General features: G+C 43.2%; 1 protein-coding gene across 4 annotated transcripts in view; it reads right to left on the reverse strand.

The window, feature by feature from the left end:
- Positions 1-10,914, reverse strand: part of ascc3 (activating signal cointegrator 1 complex subunit 3) — an 813,859-nt gene extending 802,945 nt beyond the window's left edge. For 2 of the 4 annotated variants that reach the window (XM_072499844.1, XM_072499840.1), the window contains exons 1-2: positions 10,834-10,914; positions 5,852-6,002 (exon numbers count right to left, since the gene is read on the reverse strand). In XM_072499844.1, coding sequence (XP_072355945.1) covers positions 5,852-5,941 — 90 coding nt within the window. In that variant the 5' untranslated portion in view covers positions 5,942-6,002; positions 10,834-10,914. Of the gene's footprint in view, positions 1-5,851; positions 6,003-10,262; positions 10,541-10,807 lie in introns of those variants that run through there. The other 2 variants (XM_072499842.1, XM_072499841.1) reach the window with 2 other exon arrangements.
- Between the last annotated feature and the right edge of the window lie 984 nt (positions 10,915-11,898).

The raw sequence follows: 11,898 nt of genomic DNA on the forward strand, positions 1-11,898 counted from the left end.
CAGACCTTGAAAGAGAGACATGTTGCCAAAGTTTTTGTCTTGCACTCATCAGGACAAAAGCAAGAATGCCAAATTTAAACTACATTATACTCTATACTACAGGAGGAAATGGGTGCAGGTTGCTTGGCCAGTTGACTCGAATTGGTCAATGTGCAGCCATGGAGAAAAAAGGTTTCCCATGCTTCTGGGTAATTCAAATAAGGTGCGAGGCTTGAACATATTCTTTTTGTTTGCAGAAAATGGGTCCCATTGCATATGAATAAATGAGCCACGTTACGAGCTTCACTGATTATCTTGAACTGGTTGTTAGTGTAGCTACCAGCATACTTAGGATTGTTCTGCAAGTGCTGCCCAATCAGGGAATCACATCTAACGTGGGCAGCACGATAGCACAGTGGTTAGCACAGTTGCTTCCCGGCTCCAGGGTCCCGGGTTCGATTCCCGGCTTGGATGCTGTCTGTGTGGAGTCTGCACGTTCTCCCCGTGTCTGCATGGGTTTCCTTCGGGTGCTCCGGTTTCCTCCCACAGTCCAAAGATGTGCAGGTTAGGTGGATTGGCCATGATAAATTGCCCTTAGTGCCCAAAAAAAGGTTAGGTTAGGTGCGGTTACTGGGATTCGGTGGAGACGTGGGCTTATGTAGGATGCTCTTTCCAAGGGCCAGTGCAGACTAGATGGGCCGAATGACCTCCTTCGGCACTGTAAATTCTATGATTCTATGATTAAACTGCTATGGGTTTTGCAAGCACAGGCTGGTTGAGCATGGTCTGTACTCTGCCTATTATGAACTCCTAGAGGAGCATGTTGTTTGGTTCGATCAGCCAATTATTGGGATGTACATACCTGACATTGTACTAGCACTGAAATTCATACATCATTTCGCTCAATTTACTAAAGTTCCATAAATCACTGTGTTAAATAGGCTGCTCACATTCCTTGTCAGTCTTTCACCAACATGTTTGAGTAGCCTTTGATTGTTTTTCTTCACTGTCAAAAGCAAAAATGCAACCAAGATAGTACAGACTGGGCAATCCAACTGTTGTGCACTTTTGACTAAGAACAACTAACTACTTTCAAAGTACTTAATAAGAGAAGAACATTTTGGGCAAGAATGCACAAGTAATGCCGTCTAAGATGTACTCAACCTTTTTCAACTGGTCACTCATGTGCTATTGAAGCAGAAACTACAGGTTTGCAAAAGTAAAACAACTTTCATTTATATCGTGCCTTAAGCACCGATTTGTGTTTACTTACTCTTCATGCCGTAACCCTCTCTAAGCACAGTCGAAACACAGTTGGAACCTCTAACCAATCCCTACAAATACAAACATCTTTGTCCAGCATGAATAGAACAATAGATCGTACCCTCCAGGCATAGAAACATTAAATTTAACTCACTTAAAACCATGCCTTATTTCACATGTTTACCAAAACAGATAGAAATTCCTTAAAACTGCCTTGGTTTTCAGTTTTTTTTTAAATTAATTTAGAGTACCCAATTCATTTTTTCCAATTAAGGGACAATTTAGCATGGCCAATCCACCTAACCTGCACATCTTTGGGGTGTGGGGGGTGAAACCCACGCAAACACGGGGAGAATGTGCAAACTCCACACGGACAGTGACCCAGAGCCGGGATCGAACCTGGGACCTCGGCGCCGTGAGGCAGCAGGGCTAACCCACTGCGCCACCGTGCTGCCCAACCTTTGTTTTCCTAACACAAGAACAAACACGAAGGACTCAGGGCAAGAAAATGCTAGGCTACAAGTGGCACCAAGGGTGAAACTACGTAATCACAATGCCATGAGGTTGGACAAGTGACAAGAGGCAATGGAAAATAATAATATGGTGAATGAGGCAAACACCTCACGAAGGCTCTAAGCAAAAGGGGATATAGGCCTGGGTTTTCCATATCTAAAATGGAGCCGGGAGCCAGAATTGAACCCGAGCCCCTGGAGCTATGAGGCAGCAGTGCTAACCACTGTGCCACCTATAACTTTATTTTATTCAATTTCAATATGGTTCCTGAGATCTGCCCATGGTGGTTACTAGGTGAGTTGGCATGAAGGATGGAAGAGCAAAAGGTAGTGGATGGGAGCATGGGTTAGCACTTTTGGCACAAAAGCTATCGGTGGCCATGGGGGTGGTGGGGGCTCATGAGTTATCAAGACTTGGCATGGACGGTCCATCAGCAGTGGGTAGGAAGGAGAGAGGGGATGAGGCCTAGAAGGCCTAATGGTTAATAAAACAACTCAAACAACTTTCCAGAAAGTCATGCTGGCCTTTTAACTTGCCCACCTCAACACTTTGCAGCACCTGTGGCCTCCTTCAATCTGCATCTGGGAATGGTGGACCCATACTGCACCCACCTCCTGCAGAACCAAGATCCTGCCAGCTGCGCAATTGTCCCTGAAGTGAATATGAACACCGGCCTCAGGAGTGAAAATCCAGACCATAGTTACTTTGGCTAGGGCACAAAAATACTTTTTGGGAGAGAATAGAATTGCAAAACAGAAAGGACTTTTGAGGACTTTAATAGAAAAGGGAGGTTAGAGATTGGATAATAACTGGAGAGGACAAGCTGCCTGTTCAATGCAGAACAGAGTGCTGTTACTTGCAATGGAGTCAATTAACAAAAAAGTCTCATTTTTAAACTGCTTATAGGACAAAAGGGTGGGGCCTGATCAGTTAGAACAGCGATCTTTTTCCAAAGAGTTGTCTATGGAGTTTATCCTCCTGGTTCATCAAGATATTAATCAGAACTGATGGTAGATAAATCAACAGGCCCTAACAGCATGCAACTGATGGTGTTTAAGTCATATTGGATTTGGTACTGGGTAATGAACCAGGACAGGTGTTAGATTTGGAGGTAGGTGAGCACTCTGGTGATAGGGACCACAATTCGATTACGTTTACTATAGTGATGGAAAGGGATAGGTATATACCGCAGGGCAAGAGTTATATCTGGGGGAAAGGCAATTATGATGCGATGAGACAAGACTTAGGATGCATCGGATGAGGAAAACTGCAGGGATGGGCACAATGGAAATATGGAGCTTGTTCAAGGAATAGCTGCTGCGTGTCCTTGATAAGTATGTACCTGTCAGGCAGGGAGAAAATGGTCGAGCAAGGGAACCGTGGTTTACTAAAGCAGTCGATACACTTGTCAAGAGGAAGAAGGAGGCTTATGTGAAGATGAGACATGAAGGTTCAGTTAGGGTGCTCAAGAGTTACAAGTTAGCTAGGAAGGACCTAAAGAGAGAGCTAAGAAGAGCCAGAAGGGGACATGAGAAGTCTTTGGCAGGTAGGATCAAGGATAACCCTAAAGCTTTAGATATTAAAGGGGATGTGGTCTATATGGATCTTCCAAAAGTATTTAATAAAGTGTCTCAAGAGGCTGATTAGAAACATTACTGATAGAAAACTGGCTGACAAACAGTGATGCACTTCAAGATGTCAGTGCCAGATTCACTTTTTTTTCCCTGCGTTTATAGTTGATTTGGACTTAGGCTTAGTGATGACAACCACCAAACTTGCTGATAGTTCAAAAATATCTGCAAGACCCAGGGAATGGGAAATGTATTTAATTGTGAAGCAATATGTTTTATAACGAATAGTAAGATACACTTAATATAAAGATATAGAAAGGTGCGGATCAACAGAAAAATGTACATACTGAAATGCATAATTCCAGAAAATAATTCTAAAAAAATAAAGCTGTTAAAAAAAAATTGACAGCTAAGAATCAGGGCATTGAGTACTAGAGTAAAGATGATGATTCCACATAATAGTGCAAAAATTGGTTATTAAAGTGCAGTTACTGAAGTTTTGGAGGCCCTGTTATGGAAAGGATAATAAAGCCATAGCAAGTGCAAAATGCAAGCGCATCAGGCGGTTACCTGAGAAGAAAAATATGGTTAAGAGGAGAGACTGGAGGTACTGGTACAATTTTAGCATAAATGTGTAAGAGGAGATTTAATGAAGGTTTTAATAATATGAAGAATTATTTTCTCTGTGAAGTGGTGACAAGTGGTTAATATTTAAAACTGTGACGAGTGAGGTGATGGGAATTTCTCAAAGGTTGTTGAAACATGGAAAACATTCCCACAGAGAGTGAAAGACTGAGAGACTTTTAAGTGAACACTGGAGAATTACATTTGAGAGAAAAATTAGGGTTATAAAAGGTGAGGCCGGGTGATCATTACTCAAACAAAGAAATAGCATAGATATGATGGGCAAATGTCCTCTTTCTGTACTTTAAGCTTCTATGAGGTAAATGTGAGGTCTTGTGTCACAGTGTGTTGAATTCTCAGTCTAGGACTTGACAACTGAGGAAGGTGCATTCATAATGTGACCCCCAAAAATTGAGGATCAACTTGTAAATTTTTCCAACATACACCAATGGGAGACAGTAAAGAGCCAGAGTGTCATAAAGCCAGTAAGTGCAAGGCATCGTTTTAAGAGGACATGCTTGGGCTTATTGTGTTACCCAATAGGTTGCTGCTAATCTCCAGACTCATATGTGAAGAACTGCCATTTAAGTTTAGTTCCCTGAATGTTGGCTGCACCTACAGAATTGTAACAACTGGAAATGTCACCTCCTTCATGTAACCAGAAATAAACCAAACATAAACTCTCTCCCACCATTCCCCAAAGTTTCCGCACTATAAATGAAAGCAACAACCTGCAATGTCTTCTAGGCTGCAATCTGGTCTCAATTCACACAACACTTGGAAAACAGTCAGAATTGTTCTGCTCAGTTATTCTGGAGGGAACTGGTCAATAAGAAAATTGGTCAGAGTATCATTTAAATGCAGATAAACTGTAGAGATGGACTTGGGGGTGCTTGTGCACAAAACACAGAATGTTAGCACACAGGTACAGCAGGTAATTAGGAAAGCTAATGGAGTGTTAGCCCGTATTTCAAGGGGTTGGAGTACAAGAGTAGGGAAGTCGTGCTGCAACTGTGCAAGGTACTGATGAAACCACATCTGGAGTACTGTGAGCAGTTTTGGTCCCCTTATTTAAGGAAAGATATTATTTCATTGGTGACAGGACTCTACTCATTGGAATTTAGAATACTGAGAGGTGATCTCTTTGAAACATATAGGGTTCTTAAGGGGCCAACAGGGTAAATGCTGAGGGGATGTTTCCCCTCATGGGAGAATCTAGGACCAGAGGGCATTATCTCAGAATAAAGAGGAGCCAATTTAAAATTGAGATGAAGAAGAATTTATTCTCGCAGAAGCTTGTCTCTTTGGAGCCCCTTGCCACAGACAACTGTGGGGGCAGAGCCCTTATGTATTTTTACGGGTGAGATAGATAGATTCTTGATCAATAAGAGAATCAAGGGTTACAGGGAAAGTACAAGAAAGTGGTTGTTAGGAATGTCAGATTAGCCATGATTGTATTGAATGGAGGAGCAGGTTTAAGGTACCGAACGGCCTACTCCTGTTCCTATTACTTATGGCCTTCTCGTCAAACCATTTATTTCATCCTATTGTCCTAGGAAAAAATGATCAGGAATTCATCCCCTCAAAAAAAATGAGACCCTGTATATTTCAAGTTTGCAAGTGTTCATTAATTTGGTACTTGCATAGTCTAAAGACAAGTTGATTAAGTACAAGTCCCAAAAACATTCTTCGGGAGTTCATGTGTAAATACAAATCGCAAAATCTGTCATTAGTCTTTACTGTAGGAATCTAGGTACAGTCTTCAAAGGGTCAAATCTTGCACAAAATACTATTGTAATGCAGACATGGTCTTATCACAAACACCCTCCTGGAAGTATTTGTCTTTACTTGATTTTAAACTAGATCGGATTGAAATGGAAAATATAAATCCAAAAACCCACCATCATCTCTGAAGAATCTGCAATATATTCATCTTGCCTGGTGACATTTGAGAAGGAGCGCAAAGCTCCTGTTAGACGAGGTAGTTCCATTTAATCCTGACTCACTGATCCATAGGAAGAGAAATCAAATTGCTACTGCAACTTGCAAAATCTGCAGGCAGAACAAAAATGGAAAGTACATTAAACTATTCAACTGAGATTCTGAGTTTCTCAAGAAGAAAAACATTAAAAACTCAAGCAGTTATAGCCAGATTAGTTGAATCGGCCCAAGCATATCACTATGTAATGAAGACCTAAAGTAAGGCACACAGAGATTCATAAAAAACAGAATGACTATTTCTTTTTTAAAATAGTGCATGAATGCTGAGGTGTGTGAATGATACAACCAGATTTTGACAGTGCCATAGTGGTATTGTCACTGGGCTAGTAATCCAGAGTCATACACTGGGAACTGGGTTCGAATCCCGCCCTGGAAGATGGTGAAATTTGAATTCAATAAAAAAAAAATCTGGGATTTGATGATCATGAAACCATTGTCAATTGGTGGGGAAACCCCATCTGGTTCACTAGCCCTGGAGGGAAGGAAATCTGTCGTCCTTACCTGGTCTGACCTACATGTAACTCCAGATCTACAGCAATGTGGTTGACTCTTAAATGCCCTCAGGGGCGGGCAATAAATACTGGCTCACATCTCATGAACAAATAAAGAAAAAAGTTAACTTACTAACATGGGATCAAATATTCACTGTACTAGGGCTAATATATTGCGGGTGATTAAACTCTCATTTTTTTTCTTAAAATAATGCATTATCTGTGCCCGATCGTGGAGACTGAAGACCTAAACAAAAAAAGGCCACCAGCTGCATGTATTCAGAGGACTTGATTTTCAATGTAGATAAGTTGAATTGCATGCACCCTCAACCTCTAGATTTAGTGTTGATGTTCGCTATTAATCCTGACGGGACCAGTAGCAACTGACTTAGAAATACAAAAGCCACTATATTCAATTTTAAAACCTGAATGCTGAAAAATGTGCTTGTGCGGACATCAGTTGATGCCCTCCACGGTCAAATACCATGCCACACTTATGATGGATTTTGTGCACTTAGTTCCTGCTGGAAAAGGAACTCAATTTATTAGTGAACTTTTCCATGACTATTTCCCTCTGCCACAGCATTAGCTTCCCACCTCCAAGTTCCCTGATCAGTCAGAGAGGGCAGGAAAGTTGTTCAAAACCTATTGAAGTTGTAAATTTTCTCAGTTCTGCTGAGAAGTCATAGACATTCTCTCCAGATGCTGCTTGGCCTGTTCAGCATTTCCAGCAATTTCTATTTTTGTTTCAGGTATGAATGGTAGTGGTCGAGGCAGCGCAAAGGTGGTCCCTCCAGCCTGGAGACATTGCACAAAGAGGATCTAGAGTGTCAGGAGGGCAGGAAAGGTGAGTGGCATAACATTTTCAGATGCCAAGTCCCATATTCTGACATTACCAGTATTCTCCTGCAAAGCACTTCTCCTACCTTGCAACTTCCATTTTTGGTCCAATACCTCATGTGGCTCAGTCAAATTTTGTTTGATAAAAGTTCCTGCGAAGCATCTTGGGACATTTTATTCAAGGCGTTATGATGTGGGGGAGGAAATATTAAGGCATTTGGTATTCTTGAAAGTGAATAAATCATCACGGCCAGACAAAATGTAGGCTAAGGGAAACAAGATAAGACATAGCAGAGGCTCTGAACATTTTCCATTCCTCTCTGGCTTACAGGCATGGCAGCAGAAAACTGCTCATACTGTTAGTCATTTTAAAAAGGGGGAAGGGTTAGCTTGAGCAATTACAGGCCAATCAACCTAACCTTGTCGGTGGGCAAATTACCAGAGAAAATTCTGAAAGACGATAGAAATTTAAAGCGGTATGGATACATAGGAACACAGGAATTAGGAGCAGAAGTAGGCAATTCAGTACTTCAAGCCTGCTCCCCCATTGAGGACAGTCAGAATGAAAGTGCGCAGGGAAGGTGCGTCCCGACTAGCTTGATTGCATTTTTTGGGAAAGTAACGAGGATGGCTGATAAGGGCAGTAATCTGATGTAGTCTACATGAGTTTTAGCAAGGCTTTTGACAAAAATCCAGAGAACAGGCTGATCAGTAAATTCAAAGTTCATGGGATCCACAAGATAAAGTGGCATTTAAACCCAATTTACACAACGGTTTGGAACAAAGGGTTATAATCAACAGGTGTTTGTGTGACTGGAACGCTGTTTCAAGTGGGGTTCTGTAGGGTTCGGTATTCAGTCCTTTGCTATGAGTTGGCCACATATTGATACTGAGGAAGAAAGCTGTAGACAGCAGGGGGAAAAAAAATCAATGGATTTGTCAGATGGGCAGAAAAGTGACAAACTGAATTCAATCCAGAGATGCGTGAGGCAATGCATTTTGGAAGGAGAAATGAGACAATAGAATTTACCATTGATGATTGGATTCTGAAAAGCATAGAAGAACACAAGTTTGGAGTCTATAGATCTGTGAAAATAGGACAGATAAATAAGGTGCTCAAGGCACACAGGATACCTTGAACAGGAGGGTTATGTTTGAACTCTATGAAACACCAGTTAGACCTTAGTTAGCGTATGGTATATGGTCCGGGTCGCATTACAGAGTGTGATCACACTCAACGGTTACAAGGATTATGCCAGCAGTGGAGAATTTTATCAGAAAATATCAGATAGACTAGGTTTATTTTTAATTAGAACAGAAGATGCTAGGTGTGAGGGTAATAACATTAAGTGTTTGGAAAGAATGGATAGGAAGAAAGGACCTATTTCCATTAAATGTTGCCATAGTCACTGCACCTCAGGTGAGGGGCAAGGTTGAGAAGGCGGAGCAGTTGGCACAGGAATTGAACCCGTGCTGTTGGCATCGCTCCACATCACAAACCAGTCGGCCAGCCAATTGAGCTAACCAACAGCAGAGAGGTCAATAACCAGGTATTTGGTAGAAGGGTTAAAGGTGAGCTAATGAGTGATTTTTCACCAGCGAGTTGGGGGGTTTGAAGACTGAAAGGGTGGTAGAGGCAGAAGCCTTCATCAGTTTTAAAAGAAAACACATGGATCTGTTATTGAGATGCCATAACCTAGAGCTAAATACCAAGAACTAAAAGTGGGATGAGAACAGACAGATTTTTTTCAGCTGGCACAGACATAAGCCAAATGGAACGCTTCTGCACACTACGTCTATGTTTCTTTAAATACTAGTTGTTGTTGGTGGTTCAAGCCAGATTAGCAAAGATATTTATTAAAAATTCCTTCTATAACGGCTTTGGATGGTTCAGCTTCAATGACAGGGGCAGCACAGTGGCTAGTTAGCACTGCTGCCTCACAGCACCAGGGACTCAGATTCAATTCCGACCTTGGGTGACTGTCTCGGTGGCGTTTACATGTTGTCTCCATGTCTGCGTGGGCTTGCTCCGGGTGCTCCGGTTTCCTTCTACAGTCCAAAAGATGTGCATGTAAGTGGATTGACCATGCAAAGTTGCCCCATAGTGCCTAAAAAGGTTTTGTTGGGTTACAGGGATAGGGCAGGTCGGGGGCCTGGGTATGGTGTACCTTAGGAGGGTCGGTGCAGACTTGATGGGCCAAATGGCTTCCTTCTGCACTGTAGGGATTCTATGCATGAATTACCCCAGAAAGCAGTGCAGACTGGGACATTGAATATATTCACGGTTGAGTTGAACAGATTTTGTATCTATAAGAGAGTCCAGAGGGGTAATCAATCCCGGCGCAAGGTTGAAAGGACACTTCTGCATCAACGCAAACCCATGGGAGCAGAGGGGATAAGAGCAGGAGGTGCTGCTCTTTAAGAGTAAGCTTGTGGACTAAGACAGGTGCTGCTTGCCCCGAGAGCAAATCAAGACATCTCCAGGTCTGATGCATGCACAAAAAAGTTGGGCAACACATACGCAAACAAAGCAATGGCCAAAGCATGTGCAACTGGAACTCTGCCTGACAACGGGCAAAAACATGACAGTTCCAGAAGCTGCAGGACAATTGCTCACCGTTGGGGCAAGGGTTATGTGACAGGAAATGGGAGTTAAGGCAGCTATCAGATCAGCCATGATCTTATTGTAAAGTGGGAGGCGCTCCCACTTTTTAAGTAATGGCAGAATTCCCCAATAAGGACTCCAGGTATTTTAACGCTGCCTCTAATCTTGCAATGTTTCTCTAAAGCTTCAGTCAGAATTGCCGTTTCCTGTGATCAATCAACCTTATGCTCCTACAGTTCAGTTTTCTGTTCAAGTAAAATATTTCAGAAGACCCAAAGACCACAGAAATCCCAATGCGACTGGAAACTATCCAAGTTCTCAAATCACGGAAGGGCCGCGGACGAAATTTACAACCATTAAAACGTAGACAATTACCTTTATTGTTTTCTTTTTTTAAAAGCAAAAATACATTCAAAACAGCAGGTCAACAGACATCTGGTGCATTTCACTCTGCGTTTACTTCTCAGACACCAGTGCTCCAAAATATGGACGGTAAAGGTCGTTTGTTCAACAAAGCAGAACGTCTCCCCCCGGGTAACAGTTTTATCAGCAAGAGAGCTGACATTACACAGAGAAATATGCCGGCGCTTTCGGTTTCAATTTCCAAACAGCCACGTCCGAGCACCCGTCTCGCCTGACAACATTCAGCCCAGCAGCCGAAGCACGCCAGGCTGTGCGGCCGGGAGCATGCGCACTTGGTGCGACGACCGCAAAGCGCGCCGGGACTTGTAGTTCTCCCACCCTACCGGCAAACTGTTTCTATTTAGGCCACGCACATAATAAACACTTTGCCCTGACCGACCTGCCCCCCCCCCCAAAAACACACCACCCCAGACAATCGCACCCGACTGGAAGCACGCCAACAGGCACATCGGCGTTTCTCCTCTTTTTTAATCGCCAATCTCCCTGTCCACTCTTACCCATTCAGAGTAGGGCACACACCTACCGCTAGAAACTCCTCGCAGCATGTGCGCGCACACACCGGCTGAAAGGCCGACCGCTCCAGCAGCCACTGCCGTCACTGCGTGCCGCGTACGTCCGTACAGGAGAGGGGAGGGGCCGAAACCGCATCCTTTGCCACACCTGTGACGTCTTCTCTGTGTGACGGCAGCGGGGCTCTGCGGCTCGGGGGCGTGACATGCGCGTCCCGCGCATGCGCCCTCCGAGCTCCCCGGCTGAAGCTAGAAGGAAATAACTGGGAGCCCCTCGGACCCTTCTTCAAATCTCTTGTTTCTCGCTCCACAGATGTTGCCAGACCTGCTTGAGGGAATTCAGCATTTTCTGTTCGCATTCACAGCATTTTGCTTTTATTTTCATGTTTACCTGCTTCCTGAATGGCCTTTCCTCCAGAAATGAGGCCATTTACTGGTGATTGTTGAATATTCAGCTCCATTCACAAATTCTCAGCAGCACTTTATATTTATGTAGGTTCGGCCCAGAGAAGATCAACTTTGGCTGATAAGTGACAAGTTCACACCATATGAATACAAGACAATGACCATATTCAACGAGAGAGCCAAACGACCTATTTTCGGCATCAACAGTGCTGAGTTGACCACCATCAACACCTGTTGGTTGCCATTGACCAAAAACTCAGTTGGATCAGTCAAATAAGTGCAGTGGTTACTAGATCAGAATCTGAGTATTCTATGGTAAGTGGTTCAGTTCTTGATTCCTCAGACTCTCTCCCTCACCTCCAGGGCATGTCTGGAGTGAGTCAGCACACACTGCAAAAAGTGACGCATACTCAGAGTGCATTGCAATAAATTGCTGAAGTTTCTTCAGCAGATGCTCCCAAACGAATGAAAGGCATCAACTAGAAGGACAAAGGCAACAAGTGTATTAGTACATTGTTACTTCCAAGTCACACAGCATCCTGACGGGCAAATTTAGCTGTTGCTTCATTGTTGCTAGTCAGAATCCTAAAACTCCCCATCTTACAACATTGTGGAAGCACATTCATCGTATGGATTTGGGTGCTTCAAAAATGCAGCACACCATCACCTTTCCA

This window comes from Scyliorhinus torazame, chromosome 4 (genome assembly GCF_047496885.1).
Source record: "Scyliorhinus torazame isolate Kashiwa2021f chromosome 4, sScyTor2.1, whole genome shotgun sequence".
NCBI classification, from domain to species: Eukaryota; Metazoa; Chordata; class Chondrichthyes; order Carcharhiniformes; family Scyliorhinidae; genus Scyliorhinus; species Scyliorhinus torazame.